The following is a 16,110-nucleotide window of genomic DNA, read 5'->3' on the forward strand; positions in this document are numbered from 1 at the left end:
TGGTCCGATTACTGGTCTGTGGTGTGGTCATTGTCATCATACTCTTTGATTGTCATTGTAAATGTCAATGTCACATACGCAGTAGGGCGATTGTCTAAAACCTGCATCAATCATTATTACAATCTCAATTGTTCTGATTGGCTGAATTTGTGAGGGTCTTGTTGCAACAATGCATTGTGGCCAATAGTGAGCGAGCATTAACCAATCAGAGATGATTGCGATCGTGACATTGTAGCTGTCAAACAACCGCAGGCCGATTGCGAATCGACTGCACCTATCATTTAATGACAGCATCAATGTCAAAATATGGTTTTCCTATCACGGTTCGGTGAGACAGTCCACAAAGGATAGATGTGGACAAAAAAATGTTTTGACAGTTCATTTACACTATCGATAAAATTTATTGTATGAAAAATGCTATTGCGGACGCGTTTTGAAGTTTGATGTCATATAAGAACCTCGACAAATGTTACGTCAAATGAGGTTTTCATTGAAACAACTCGAGAGGTGTTTTTATCAGTGACATAAGCTATCCGCAAATCGTTTTACTACTCATATTAATTAAAATAAAGTTATGAAAGGGATTAAAAAAGGCTATAGTAATTCTTCTGCTAGATAAGAAATCAATTATTAATTTTAGAAGCTAGTATAATAGTATAAAAGCATTTTTAGATTAATATAAGTCTCATAAGTACTTTTAAAAGAATATGTGATGACTCTTTCATTAGTAGGTTTGATGCACAGAGTACATTAAATATAGAGGTATACTAACACTGAGAAATGAGAATCACAGAGTACTTTTTACACGCACCTATAACTTCTTGAAGAACAGTTATGTGCATTTTAAGTAAATAATTAAATATCATTGCTTTAACGGTGATGGAAAACATCGTGTGGAAACCTGCATGCCTGAGAGTTCTCCAAAATGTTATCAAAGGTGTGTGAAGTCTACCAATCCGCATTTGGCCAGCATGGTAGACTATGGCCAAAACTCTTCTCACACTCAAGAGAACCGTACTCTATAGTGAGCCAGCGACAGGCTGAACATAATAGTATACCTTTGACTCCTTTGAGAACAATATGGAGAACTCTCAGGCATGCAGATTTCCTCATGATGTTTCCTTCACCGCTTAATCAAGTTAAGTATAATTAATTGTTTAAAACGCACATAACTCGAGATGCGTACCTAGAATTGAACCCCCAACCTTCAATTATTCAGAGGTGGACATCCTAACCACTAGGCTCTTCGGGGGACTTCTTCTAAAATTATTCCCCAAAGTAATGTCCAAAAGTCAAATCATTTTCTGATTTAATTGATTTAGCTTTGGAAATTACTTTGGAATTTGAATTATTTAGGCAAATAAAACAACAGTTTGATGATTTTTATGTTTTCTTTTATTAAAGTAGATTAGATTCTGACATTTTAATTATATCATCATCTGCTTCTTATAAATCTAATCTGGCACCATTCATTATTTTATTTGTCTCTGCACGGGGTCCAAGAGCTCGAGTTCACAACATATCCCAATCCATATCTTTGTCAGGATGAAGAAATGAATGCAGCACTGTATCACCTTTGCCTGAAAAAAATTATGATAACTGAGTAAGTGACCACTGACTGTGTTGCTTAATCTATACCACTAGGCACTATCAGCTTCTGTTTAGGTATGACGTTGTCTGCGAAGACTTTAGAATCTGTGTATATGGTATCTTTGTTACTAATTTAGCTAATCCAAATTGTTTCTTTAAATATTTGTGGTGCGAAGGAGTAAGAAACATCCAAACTTTCATATGAAGAGCAACGTTTTAGGCAGCTCTAGGTACATAAGGAAACATACTCGAGAAAGCACTTGTAGTGTGGAGGTACTTACTATGAAGTCATAACCACCAGTAGCAATGGACTCAATTTGTATAATAGGTACTTTATGAAACGCTGTTAAAACTCCTCTAACTTTTCGGAGTTTAATACCATTGTAACAACTAAATATCACTTGCTTAGCTGTGAAGGAAAAGGAAGATCGTAAGGAAACCCGCATGAGAGCCTTCACTTGTATTGAATGATAACGTTTGTTAACTTACGATTTCTAACTTCTACCACACCTCGTCACACAACAACTTCTCGAAGCAGCCACAGTCCGTCAATAAGGGTCCCAATACTTAGGCAAATCAGTGCCCAGGCATTTGCGTATAAGTTCAGTGAGAAAAACTAAGTCTCCGGAGTCCGAGGAGCAAGCAAAGTTGCAGAATAATTAATCACAAAAAACAAACGGGTAAACTAAGGAAAAACAACAAAAAATTGTACTCTGTGGTCTGGGGTTCTAAATAGTTAGGTACCACAGACTAACTACTTATTTGTAATAAGTAACGTAGCCAAATTTAGGAGACTGTTATGTCCATGTAAATTGCTAGATTACCAAGTGATTACCATAGATATTCGATTTAGTCGGGTTATAAATAGGTCCGTGCTACCAATACGTCATCAAAATGTCGATAATGACCAAATGCGATATAGTGCATTAGTCGTCCGCGATAGCAAATTTATCAACTGTAACGATCACGGTTCTTAAGGATATTTCTATTGCGATGTCACATGTCAGTTTACGGCAATGCTGTAGGGCCACTGTGATACGCATGGCGTTTCTGCATTTGATTTTTTTGTAAATTAATTATTTTGGCGATATTTGGAATTAATTTCCTTTTATAATATAATGAAAGAAAAAAAGACGGTAGGTAACATAACAAGTTACATAAGAATTTAATAGTAACTACATAATTCAATTAAATAAGGTTATAATTTCTCTAAACAAACCAATTTTCAGGTCCGATATTTTGACACTGAGAGTGATAATAAAGATGAGGACAAGGATCAAAATGTAAAGGTGTTTAAAATTAAATCCACATCAAAGATTTTAAAAGGTCAAAAATATAGAGTAAGTTATAAAAGAAATACTTACCAAGCTTGCCATCTAATGACTGACTGAATTATTACTAGATGATGCCCGCGACTTTGTCCGCGCGTTAGGTTTCTTAAAAATCCCGCGGGTAATCTTTAATTTTCTGCGAAAAAAACTATCCTCTGCAGTATGCTCTTCCCGGGGATGTAAACTTGTACCAAATTTCATCAAAATCGAAAAAGTGAAAAGCTAGCAAACAGATACACATTCATATTCTCATAATATAAGTATGGATATTGTTATTTGTTATCCTATGCACAACAGACCAAACCTATGATTGATTGATATGATCTATGATTAATTGATAATATTTTTCTTGGATCTAACAACAGCGCCTGAATTTCACGAGATGATTGCTGACAAAAGTTAATATAATAATTATGTAATAATTATAAATAATAGAATAATCAGTACCCATATTATAAATGCGAAAGTGTGTTTGTTTGTTGGTTTGTCTGTCAATCACGTCGCAACAGCAACAGATTGATGTTATATTTTGCATGGGTATATTTAAAGACCTGGAGAGTGACATAGGCTGCTTTTTTTCATGGGAAATCAAAGAGTTCCCACAGGATTTTTAAAAACTTAAATCCATGCGTACAAAGTCGAGGGCATCAGCTAGTTACTACATATTAACGTAAGATAATACAAAATTCACTTATTAAAAGTTTTTTCATTGATTGTTGAATATTATTTTATTCTTATAAGAAACAGCAAAACAAAAATGTTCAAACAAAGAATATTGACACAAAGAAAGCTGCACAGTATCCTGGCAAGGCTCCAATAAACCCTGAGAAATTAGAACACCATACAAGAGGTGAAGGAATAGGGAAGGGTGTGAGACACCCCTTGTATGCATTGAAATTAAAGAAGAGAGAAAACAAGTTTAAGTATGCCGAGGAACAGGCTGTGAGAGCTGATATTTTACTGACCGAGGACCAAGGGTAAGTTTACTGTAATCGTCATCATCATTGTCTCCACTGATACACATGCACTGCTGCATGAAGGTCTCTTGCACAAATGTCTCAACAGAACACCATGTTTGTTCGATTATAAAACTATATAGATATATAAATCTTTTACCATAAACGCACAGGCGTTACAGTATTATATTATTACATAAAGTACTTAAAAATATACTGCAGATGAGTATGCATAAATATATGTATGGTAAATTATTAGGATGAATGAAAGAAATTAAAATCTATATGGAACTCAGGCAATTTTCAAACTTGTACTATGATTAAAAGCATGCAATAAATATGCATTGGTGATTCATTTTTAAATATGTAGGTACATAATCTCTTTTTTCTCATTAGTTTTCTAGAAGTAGATGAAGACAACCTCACAACAGGTATAACACAAAAAGTCATTGCTGATAATGTTGATATCACAGCGGCCACTAAGATATTTGAATTGGACCTTGCCTTCGGTCCATACCAAGCCAAATACTCCCACAATGGCAGGCATCTGTTACTGGGCAGTAAAAAGGGCCATCTTGCAGGTTTTGACTGGGTGACCAAGAAGCTACATTTTGAAATTAATGTTATGGAATCTATACATGACATCAGGTAATTTGAACAACCTCATTTGAACTGTACAAAACTGGCTTCTTAGAAAACTTGAATAATAATTTATGTGTTAAAGGATCCTTATTTACAATAGCTATACATACTTTTTATGTCAGTGACCTTGGTTATCCTGCGGATTTTTTATTCTGGGTATTATCCTTCAGGGAAATGCCTATGGAAAGGGCAATCCCTTTCCATGATTGGCTCAACGACTTTAATTTGTGGATCAGGCACTTTCATGGCAGCGTGATAAGTTAGGATACTGACTTAGTCCATACCACCAGTAAGCTAAAGCAGTAGCACCCTCCAGCATGATGGATTGACAATATAAGGGTGGCAGGAAGCGGCTGGATAAGGAAGGTCATGATGATGAGGCACTTTTTTATAAATAACTACTATAGTTAATTGTAAAAGTTGTAGTTTATATCTTTAGAAAGAAGGTAGGTCAACTAGTTAACTAGAGACTCCTTTCAAATTCTTTAAAAAAAATGATGATTTTTTTACTTACAGTTGGTTACACGTTGAAACTATGATTGCTGCTGCTCAAAAGGAATGGTTATACATTTATGATAATACAGGAATCGAATTACATTGCATAAAAAAAATGGACAAGATATTGAGGATGGAATTTCTGCCATACCACTTTTTATTAGCTGCTGTTGTAAGTTGAATTTTATTACTTTGTTATGTTACTTTCCAGATATGAATAACATTATACATATTATGATCTAAAACTATACTTGTTACAAAGAAAAGTTTACACAATTAAATAATACTACCTATTTGCTTTAACAGTGCAGGAAAACATCGTTAGAAAACCAAAGCCAGATGAGGGTTCTCCATAATGTTCCCAAAGGTGTGTGAAGTCTGCCAACCCACACTTAGCCAGTGGGGTGGAGTTAAATTAATCCTCCATCTGAGGAAACCCTGCTCCTTAGTGGGGCGGCGATGGGTTGAGATGATGACAATTCAATGATGGTATCAAATGAGTTCAGTGGTGGAAGTCTGTGACATCACGAGCATAATAATTATCTATGAAGTATATTTTTTAAACACTTCTGTACTTTTCACATGCCATGTGAAAAATTACGGAATGTACAAACTTTAAAGATGGATTGTTAAATATTGTTACAGAACGAATTCGGATTTATGTCATGGTTAGATATATCAATAGGAGAAATAGTCGGACACTACAACAACCACATGGGACGGACACCTGTCATGACACAGAACCCATACAATGCCACATTATGCTTGGGAAATTCGAAAGGAGTAGTTTCCCTTTGGTCTCCAACAGTGAAGAAACCTTTGGCTAAGATATTGTGCCATAAAACACCTTTGACTGCAATTGCTGTGGATAACCGGGGCATGTATGTAATCTCTGTACTCTCTAAATCAATAGCAATAGCAATCAAAGCTGTGCTCAGAGGCTCCCTTGTAATTTATACAAGGAATAAGCAAGCATAGGCTACTAGGCTTCTCGAGCGAGCTTGGATGGCTGGAGTGAAAACTTCGGCAGCGAGGGGCCATGCATGCACAACAGACGGAAACATTTAAGTGCAGAAACGAGCCCAGAGAGAAGAAAGATAGCAATGTTGATCGTTACTCTAGAGTGTGTTCTTACACCACAAAACAATGTTTGCATATTTATTAAAAAAACTGACCAAGTGCGGGATGGACTTGCACACGAAGAGTTCCATACTACTGTACAAGAATTATAACACAATTTTTTTTTAATTTGCATGGCGACAATTTTGAAATTTTTATTATAGTGGCAATAGAAATAAATACACTCTCCCTATTACGATTCATGATATACAGCCCGCTGACAAGCAGACAAGACAGATGGACAGCTGAGGCTCAGTAATAGGGCACCCTAAAAAGCTTCAAAAGAGACTCATTGTTTTTAATTTTAACATTTTTTTTACAATAAATTTTTCTAGGTACATGGCAACATCAGGAGTGGACAGAAGTTTAAAAATATGGGACATCAGAAATCTGGATGGACCATTGCAACATTATAAACTGCGGTCAGCTCCCGTAGATTTAGAGTTTTCGCAAAAAGATATGTTGGCTGTGGGTCTGGGAGAAATTGTGGAAATATACAGGTATTAAATTTTTCTAGTTTACTTTCGCTATTTTATTTTAAAATGAGACAAGGCATCTATAAAATATTCGTCCGGTTTTTGAAAACTTGAGAACTTTGATTCTCCGGGATACAAAGTAGCCTATGTCATCCCTGGGATGCAAGATATATCATATAAATCAGTTAAACGGATGGGCCGTGAAAAGGTAACAGACAGATAAATACACACTTTCGCAATTATAATATTAGTATGACTGTAGTCAATCTTGGAGTAAAGTCCTTGAGTGGAGACCGCGTTTAAGCAAGCGTAGTGTGGGACGCCCTCCAGCACGATGGACTGACGATATAAAGAGGCTGGCGGGAAGTGGCTGGTTGAGGAAGGCTGAGGACCGGGTGTGGTGGCGCTCTTTAGGGAAGGCCTATGTCCAACAGTGGACGTCCACAGGCTGATGATGATGATGATGTAGTCAATCTAAGATTATTTCAATAATATGTAATCTTTATTTCAGTAATTGTTGTACCCAAACAGCTGAAAGGCCATATTTAAGGCATAGAATGGCAAAATCCATAAACAATTTAAAATTTTGCCCATATGAAGATGTTTTAGGAATAGGCACTAGCAAAGGATTCTCAAGCATCATTGTACCAGGTAAATCTTTGTTACTTATAAAAAAAATTTTTGACTAGGTGATTGATGTCCACGATTTTGGTTTCAAAAATCCTGTGGAAACTTTGATTTTTGGGATAAAAATATCCTACCTATTTCATTCTGCAAGTCTTTCTTTACTTATATTTTCCATGCAAAATCGCTTTTACGGCGGCGTTTTGACATGATAGCTGTTGACACGTGGGGCAAATTAGTGAGTCCTTTCTCAAAAAAATTATGCATTATACTCATATTAAGTTTTTGTTAAAATTATTATTAATTTCCTTTATTACAGGCAGTGGTGAACCAAACTTCGACGCCCTCGAGAGCAATCCGTTCCAAAACAAAAAACAAAGGAAGGAAGCCGAAGTTAAGGCGCTACTTGAGAAGATTCCTGCAGAGCTTATTTCTCTCAATCCGTTTGATGTTATGGAAGTAGATGTGCCTACTATGAAAGACAAAATGGAAGCTAGGAATAATCTCTTGGTAAGTTAGAAAGAAAGAAAAAACGTTTATTTTTGAAAGCTTACCACACATTACCAGTTAAACCCAGGTTAGGTTATCCCGGCGCCTCCAAATACTTGAGCAGTAAAGTCAAAACACCTTAAGCAGAAGTTCCCTCATTATTTTAATATACTTTTCCTTAGTTGACGTAAAAGGTAGTTTAATAGCAGAAAACTTCTAGTAACGCGTAAGTGACGTGTTTTAGCGGGCTTTTTAGTTGTTGTGGTTGGTTTTCACTTGTATTACAGTTTGGTTAGTTCGCGATAAAAACGTCCACGTCCACGAAAAAAAATTTGATGATGGATCTATTATATTAACTAGCAGAAAACTTCTAGTAACGCGTAAGTGACGTGTTTTAGCGGGCTTTTTAGTTGTTGTGGTTGGTTTTCACTTGTATTACAGTTTGGTTAGTTCGCGATAAAAACGTCCACGTCCACGAAAAAAAATTTGATGATGGATCTATTATATTAACTAGCAAATGATGCCCGCGGCTTTGCCCGCATGGATTTTTGTTTTTAAAAACCCCGTGAAAACTTGATTTTGCAGGACAAAAAGTAGCCCGTCCCCTGGATGGTATCTCTGTACCAAATTTCGTAAAACATTTACATGGACGATTCTTTAAAAATCCTGTGGGACCACAATTTAGGAATGCAATTCCTTACAGCATCAGGCTTGAGGAGTTTGGTCCTCGTGTTCAACCAGTCTTTACCTCCAATATCAGTTTATAACCAACAGTTTCTAAATCCTATCCCATCAAGTTTTGGTGGTCTGGTCCCCTGCAGCATTAGGATTGAGGTTGGAATCAAAATTTTTATAGGACAATTGTCGCAAAGTATTAAAAAAGTAAAACTCAAATCGGTTCAGAAATCTCGGAGATTTCGATGTAGGTACATAGCACAACTCCTTTTTTGAAAGTGGGTTAAAAAGTAGCCTATATGTTACTCCTTGGTTAACCCTCTACTTGTCTGTGAAAGTCCCGTCAAAATAGGTTCAGCCATTCCGAAGATTAGCCCGTTCAAACTGACAGACAGACACGACAAAAATTTTAAAAACGTGTGATTTAGTTATGGTACAGTTCAAATAACCATACATGAGCTTAATATGAGGTAGTTAATTCGAAACTACAGACAGACACTTCAATTTTATTTATTAGTATAGATATAGATAAATTATTGAGTGAAATGTTTATGGGTTGAAATTAGATAGTCGTAAATAAAATCTAATTTATTTTTTTAGTATTTAAAACCGAAGAAAGTGGACTTTACGCCGAGACATAAGAAGAAAGGCAAAACCAACATTGCGAGAAAGAAAATCATGAAGGAGACAGCAAAAAAAGTAAGAAAAAATTAATTCAGGAAAAAAATACCTAACCCATTTATTTTTGAAAATATTTGATTGATTCAATGAATTATTTTTTTCAGGAATTTGTAAATAGAGCAATCGAAGCAAAGAAGATACTTGCTGATTCAGAAAAACAAAATATACCTAAACACTCATTTGGTGTTCTAGATAGATTTGTTCCCAAGCCTAATTCTAAGAAATAAAACACATAGTTTTAATAAAGAAATTGATTTTACTTAATTTAATACAACTTCTCAACATCCTCTAAATAAAGAAATACATAAAAAAAGTTTTTTACACATGATTATCTGAATTTTTGATGTTATTCACAAGATTTATTTACATTCTCGGAGATCATAAAATAATAACTCGATTATCAAAACTAACCTAAAAGTATTTCATAGATCACTAATTACGTAGGTATATAAAAATGTATATGAAACTAACATGATTTTTAACAAGGAATATCAAAGAGATCGCATAAACCTTCCGATCCACGCAATGAAAAAGAAAAGTCTTGCTTGCTAGCAGGTGGACTTAATCTTACAAGGTAATCTGGAAAAGAAAAACTTTTACTAGAGTGCATTAGTTTTCAAATATAAAACTCATGTTCTGTCCCGTTTTAGCAATATTAAAACGAAAAAGATGCAGATACTCTAAATTTAGTTTAGAGAAAGACAACAGAATTGGCGCCAATTTTTGGTCAAAATATGACAGTGTATACATGATTGCGCTCGATTCTGTTACTGATTCTGAACAAACTACTTTCAGGTTTTACTTACACTAAAACTAACGTTATATCATAATATCTATATTGTGTGATGATTTTGTGACAAGAACTTGTTTGAAAATAGTTATTGGGTACTTACTAGGGTATTGCAATACATTATCGTCAGCAGCATCAGTGTAACTTTGCACTTCTTGGTCCATGTTTTCATCCTCTGTTACCTGAAAGTATACTTTTGTTTTGACGTAATTTATAAGAATACAAATAACTCTCTGTCATACTAGATGATGCCCATGACTTCGACAGAGTTATAGTACGCGACAGCTCGGGATGGAAATCGAGGTGGGGACGCCCCGCACACCCACACAGCCCCCGCGCTAACCCGGTACGGGACACTTTCCTTTTTTTTCTATATATAAAAATGAATCGCTGAATGTGTTGCTGATTTCGCTAATTCTTTTTTTATAATATTCCTTGAAGTAGGAGGATGGTTCTTACGGAGAGAAAAATTTAAAGTATTAAATCAAATATATTAAAGAATCGACCATTTCTCACCATTTCTTTTTCCACATCAGACAATAATATGACTCCAATGGGATTGTTTGATTTTACATGTAAAAAAAAATTATGATCTTTTCCTGGCTCCTGGGAAGAAAATATAAAAATATTAATCTAAAAGCAAAAATACTAGTATAATAATTGTCCATAAATAGATTGTGGAAGTCATGAGGGTGAAGTGATCTATTTGTGTCAACTCAAGTCAGCATCTGGGGACTAACTTAGGCTGAGGTCTATAGATTTTAGACTATGTTGTCTATGCCTTTACTTAGACTACCTATTGAGAGTTAAAATGAGACAGATGTACCATAATATAGACATATTAAAGCCTGTCCAAAACCAATGTAAATTTAACTCGTAACACTATGCAAAATAGGTTAAATAGGTTACTTTTACATTAACACAAAATGATGTCATTGCCCATTCAGTTACAATCTCACACCTCTTTAAAGATTGCTACAGATTTGCAGTTATTAAATGACAGTTTTATAACTTTTCAGTTATCTATTGATAGTTTCATTAGTTGTAACTTGTAGTCTGTTGTCAGTTCAACTGTTCAGCAGTGGCGAAGGGTGAAAATCTGAAAAAGGGAAGCCGGAAACGTACTTACTTACCTAAAAGAATATCAGCTGATCCCCATCGATTTTTGTTTTCAAAATTTAATTTAGAAAAATTACTATCGTTACGTAACAAGAAATCTGTTAAACAACAATCTATGTGAATTAAGGCCATTTCTGATTTTGACTTACCAAACTGAATCAAAATTACCGTGAACTTACACTTATTAGTTATTAATCACTATCCCCAATTTATTATATCAAAATAAAACACTACTAAACTAGCGGCACGCTATGATGGCCGGTTTGACGTTTGTCCGCTCATGAAGTTCCGTATTAATTGATAACGACTTTGAAGGAAATAATTGTATTACTTTATTGACGATAGTGATGTGCAGAGATTCATAAATTTTATCGAATGTAGTTTTAGGTTTAGGACTCAAAATTTATTTATTAAATTGATTTCTTAAATGTATACAAGTGTAGAAAAATCAGTTTGCACCATTTAAGGGGTGAATGTACTTGTGAATATGAACAATTTTCACTATGTGGACAAACCTCTGAAATCGCAAAAAAATATCAATAAATTTTTAAAAATGGAATCTAATACGATCGTCACATAGGATCGCTGGCTAGCACAACTACTACCTCCGGCAAACTCGCGTCAATGCTCAATGCAAAACAAAGCAGTTTCGAATTGACGTTGCTTCGAAAAGTATAAACTGTCAGTGCAATGCGATTGTGATATAGTTTTGACCTGGCTTTGGATTTCAAATATTGATACTGCATTACTGTTGACCCTTGCTCGTTAATTTGGACTCTGTTCAAGCCCTTTGTTGTGGATTTCGTCGATATGACCGAACGTACGCAGAGAACTGTTCTAAATAGTCAGACACGTGAGTTCCTAATACGCCTTCGTAACTATTTCGATCGTGAAGCTCAAAATGGAGGGCCAATTTTACCTATAACGTCAGTGGTTGAACGCGTAGCTGATGCGCTTAATATTGGACAACGAACTGTTAGACGGATAACTAAAAAAAAATATGGCGAGACTGGCACAGAAGAAAATAAACTTCACACACCAAAAAAGAGAAAACGAGCAAAACCAGTCGTAGGCATCGATAGCTTTGATGCCGATGCTATCCGAAGACATGTTTACGGCTACTATTTACAGAAGGAGTATCCAACAAGAAAAAAGTTGGTGCATTCACTGAAGGAAGCTGGATTATTCTTCGGTGGGGAAAGTTCTTTAACGAAGATTTTGAAGACCATTGGATTTCGATACAAAAAATGTAACAAACGCAAAATATTGATGGAAAGATTTGATATAGCGATGGCAAGGTATACTTTTTTACGGCAAGTGAAAGAAATCAAAAATTGGCAAAATGTTGTGTTCTTGGATGAAACATGGCTTAATGCTAACCATACTGTAGGCCGTTCTTGGAACGATGACACAGCAGCATCTACTTCCAAAGTTCCTGTAGGAAAAGGATCGCGACTTATAATTTGTCACGCCGGAACCATCAACGGGTTTGTCGAAGGTTCTCTCATGGCTTTTGCGTCAAAAACCACTGGAGACTATCATGAAGACATGAATGGAGAAAAGTTTACTGAATGGTTTACCTCAATGTTGTGTAGCCTCCCTGAACCATCTATTATAATTATGGACAACGCCCCATACCACTCGATGCAAATTGACAAGCCACCTGCCCAATCCCAAAAGAAAGCTGATATCGTCGCATGGCTTCGTAAAAATGGCGTAGATGCAAACATGAATATGTTAAAAGCGGAATTAGTACGTCTTTTAAAAGAAAACAAACCAACCAAGATCCGATACGTCATTGACGAAATAGCATTAGAACATGGGCACAGAGTTATACGGTTACCGCCTTACCATTGTGAGTATAATGCGATTGAGTTGGTGTGGGCTCAAATTAAGGGATATGCTGCAAGACACAATACAGAACCCCCATTTACCACAAAAAAAATGCTAAAATTATTAGAAGAAGCTTGTGAACATGTGACTAAAGGAGACTGGGAAAAGGTTGTGAATAGAACTGTTAAATTAATAAGGGAAGATTATGAAAGAGATGTGAAAATAGATAATATTATAGAAAACGAACATATAATTATTAATGTATGTGATGATAGCAGTGACGACAGTGAAAATAGTAGTATGGACGAATCTGATTAATTATGGCCTTTTGTGGCACCTTTTTCGGTATCTTTTGTATTCATATGTTTCTTGTGTGCATATAAAGTATGTATATTCATTTTCGTTCAAATATTCAGTTCGTTCAAATAAATTAAATAAACATATACATTTTTGTTTTATTAAACCTATTTAATCAGGTACAAAAACAAAACTTAATTGTTTTTTGTTCGAGAATAAATTGACATTCCACATCACTATTGTAATGTGTCAAACCGGCCATCATAGCGTGCCGCTAGTGTAACAACTTTAAAAACAAACAAGCATGGCCGCTTCACAAAAACAAATGTATCAACAATATCAAATCACCCTTCAAAATACAAAATACTCAAAATAGTAGCATGTACCTGTTAAAACAATAATATTAATATAATTTTTAATTTGGACGTATTATAGGGTAACTCGGATCCAACCGAGTTATTTGCGTCAAATTTGTCTGACCTGTCAGAGTTGCAAATTCGTATTCCCTACTGGGCCCGATTAAATTGGTGGGCTCCTTGATGGCCACCCGTAAAGCGAGACAGACCTAGTTCGCTTCTTTCGCTTTCGCTAGGGAAATGAAAGAGATAGATACTAAGCAAAAATCTATCTGGGAAAGCCGATATCTTGCGGGTTGTACGGTGTATGGTACCTGCTACTTACTACCTACTTACATTAGCTGATATTATGCAGTATGCTTTTAATTTTTTTTTTAATTTAGCATGCGTGACAATCGAACCTTTGGCCTACATTTATGTGAAGTAGTACCTACGCTATAGGTATGCCAATTCTTAAAGGGAAGCCGATAGGAATCGTGTTATATTGACTCTTCGCCGCTGCTGTTCAGTAATAACTGCACGTGTGTATCCATAACACTTCTAGATACATACATACATACATCTTTAGAAAGAGACAGCAGATTTGTAGAGCACTGCCTTGGTCATTGAGACCGACAAAGCGTACGCTCTACAAAGATGAAATGTCATTCTAAAGGCAGATGTTCATCCCTTTCGGCTGCGTACTGTATGTACATTATCATATTATAGCATGTATTATTTTATCTGAGATTCTACCTAATTGAGTTACTTCTTATAATTTGTCAATCTCCCTGGCGCAGTGGTAAGCGCTGTGGTCTTATTAGTGGGAGGTCCCGGGTTCGATTCCTGGCAGGGATTTGGAATTTTATAATTTCTAAATTTCTGGTCTGGTCTGGTGGGTGGTAACTAGCCACGGCCGCCGTGCCGCCAAGCGATTTAGCGTTCCGGTACGATGCCGTGTAGAAACCAAAGGTGTATGGGTTTTATAAAAACTGCCATACTCCTTCCAAATTAGCCCACTCTCACCTTAAACTGCATCGTCACTTACCATCAGGTGAGATTGCAGTCAAGGGCTAACTTGTATCTAAATAAAAATAAATAAAAATCTATGGGTAAGGTATTGCTTACATTGCTAGGTACACGTCCAACAGCCAAATCAGCTCCAAGAGGGGCTTCCAAAACAAAAATTTGATCATCGTCAAAGCATTCCTTAATATCATTTTCTGTTACATAAGTCAAAGCCTCATTGTCTGTGTCATCAATAACATTTTTAATACTTTGTTCTATCCAATGCATTTGCCTGAAATTATCACTAATATTATAAAGGCGCAAGTTTGTATGTGTGTGTATGTTACTTCTTCACGCAAAAACTACTCGATGGATTTAGATGAATTTTAGAATGGGGATAGATTATATCCTGGATTACACTAATATTATAAAGGCACAAGTTTATATGTGTGTGTGTGTGTATGTTACTTCTTCACTCAAAAACTACTGGATGGATTTGGCTGAAATTTAGAATGGGGATAGATTATATCCTGGATTAACACAGGCTACTTTTATCAACACACTCTAATTTTAAACATTATACTATCCAATTGAACCTAAAACTTCCAATGTGAATTATCACAAAGCTGGTTAATCAATTTTTAATAGACATTTGAACATACTTATCTAATAATTGCTCGTGTTCTTCCAACAAATTTATTTCTTTTCTTAATTGGATCACCTTCACGCCAATATCTGATGTATTAGAATCGGGAGCCGCTCCTCTGCAATAATAACTGTATTGTTGAAGTAACTCTAGGGAAGACATGAATATTTATTAAAGTAAAACAGTAAATTACTTACTTCCATTGTATACTGTTTTTACTACGTTTCTCAATAAGTCCAATTCCTTCTAAAACATTCGTTATATCATATATTCTTCGTTTCTGCCTAACAGCTAGTAAGTCGGTGGCCTGAAATATAATTTTAAAACCACAATAATAATTAGAATACAAAATTCGCCGCTTGTGAATTCAAATAGTTTTATTTTCGAGCGTAAACTGACAAACAAAATGATGGCATACTTACGACTTTTAAATCCAAAACACCATCCTTTGCTTTTTGAAGAAGTGACACAAATCTCGTAGTAAGTAGCCCCAACGATTTCTCATATCGTTTATAACAGTATAATTCCGTCATAACTATAATTTCACACCTTTTTTATTTAATAATTCTGTATAAATAATTATTTATCTTATTTTGCGTTGCGGTGGGATTGTAAACACCACCGACCAGAAATAAAAGGTAAACACAGAGTACAGACCAATAACCAATAACATAATTATGATAAGATTACTTTACTCTATGATGATAAGATTGTACCCATAGGGGTGCAACTCTAGAACATTAAAAAATCGCAAATTGAAAATCGCTTGTGGTGCCATCTAAGCGCGAGCACGGCTAAACAAATAGAGAACAGTTTACAAAAGACGTCAATAGATGACGGGCACATTGTTGTAATTTTAATGACATTAATAAATTATTTATAACCAAGTTTTCATGTTTTCGTGTGCTGTAGTAAATATTTATATTTCTGTTAAATTTATCTGACCCTGCTTTAATAACAGGACTCTGTAGTCTGTATTTCCTTTCACCACCTCGATAACTATA

The 16,110-nt window shown here is 35.4% G+C and overlaps 2 protein-coding genes across 3 annotated transcripts; one reads left to right on the forward strand and one right to left on the reverse strand.

Annotated features, from left to right (window-relative positions):
* The first annotated feature begins 63 nt into the window (after window positions 1-63).
* Window positions 64-9,328, forward strand: LOC117996178 (WD repeat-containing protein 46). Of its 2 annotated transcripts, none has more exons than XM_069509317.1 (12): window positions 64-81; window positions 2,623-2,726; window positions 2,820-2,930; window positions 3,663-3,898; window positions 4,274-4,525; window positions 5,036-5,186; window positions 5,660-5,895; window positions 6,469-6,633; window positions 7,121-7,260; window positions 7,553-7,743; window positions 8,998-9,096; window positions 9,183-9,328. In XM_069509317.1, the coding sequence occupies exons 2-12, from the start codon at window positions 2,709-2,711 to the stop codon at window positions 9,303-9,305; spliced, it is 1,722 nt and encodes a 573-aa protein (XP_069365418.1). In that variant the 5' UTR covers window positions 64-81; window positions 2,623-2,708; the 3' UTR covers window positions 9,306-9,328. The 2 variants fall into 2 exon arrangements, with proteins under 2 accessions (XP_069365418.1, XP_069365419.1); XM_069509318.1 differs by having other exon boundaries at window positions 3,669-3,898.
* Window positions 9,315-15,742, reverse strand: E2f2 (E2F transcription factor 2). Its single transcript, XM_034984197.2, has 7 exons — window positions 15,529-15,742; window positions 15,304-15,413; window positions 15,123-15,224; window positions 14,581-14,752; window positions 10,385-10,474; window positions 9,972-10,050; window positions 9,315-9,657 (listed from the first exon to the last, which is right to left on the reverse strand). The coding sequence occupies exons 1-7, from the start codon at window positions 15,637-15,639 to the stop codon at window positions 9,557-9,559; spliced, it is 765 nt and encodes a 254-aa protein (XP_034840088.1). The 5' UTR covers window positions 15,640-15,742; the 3' UTR covers window positions 9,315-9,556.
* Window positions 15,743-16,110: the final 368 nt, after the last annotated feature.

Source organism: Maniola hyperantus, chromosome 3 (genome assembly GCF_902806685.2).
Source record: "Maniola hyperantus chromosome 3, iAphHyp1.2, whole genome shotgun sequence".
Classification (NCBI taxonomy): Eukaryota; Metazoa; Arthropoda; class Insecta; order Lepidoptera; family Nymphalidae; genus Maniola; species Maniola hyperantus.

What these genes read in the sequence shown, in the direction of transcription:
- LOC117996178 (XM_069509317.1), top strand. An exon ending in ACTTTTTATTAGCTGCTGTT is followed by an intron (nt 5,187 to 5,659) that starts GTAAGTTGAATT and finishes ATATTGTTACAG; the next exon opens with AACGAATTCGGATTTATGTC. An exon ending in GAAATTGTGGAAATATACAG is followed by an intron (nt 6,634 to 7,120) that starts GTATTAAATTTT and finishes TCTTTATTTCAG; the next exon opens with TAATTGTTGTACCCAAACAG.
- E2f2 (XM_034984197.2), bottom strand. Translation starts at nt 15,639, where the DNA reads ATGACGGAATTATACTGTTATAAACGATATGAGAAATCGTTGGGGCTA. An exon ending in AAAAACAGTATACAATGGAA is followed by an intron (nt 15,225 to 15,303) that starts GTAAGTAATTTA and finishes TTATTATTGCAG; the next exon opens with AGGAGCGGCTCCCGATTCTA. An exon ending in TAATGTATTGCAATACCCTA is followed by an intron (nt 9,658 to 9,971) that starts GTAAGTACCCAA and finishes TTTCTTTTCCAG; the next exon opens with ATTACCTTGTAAGATTAAGT.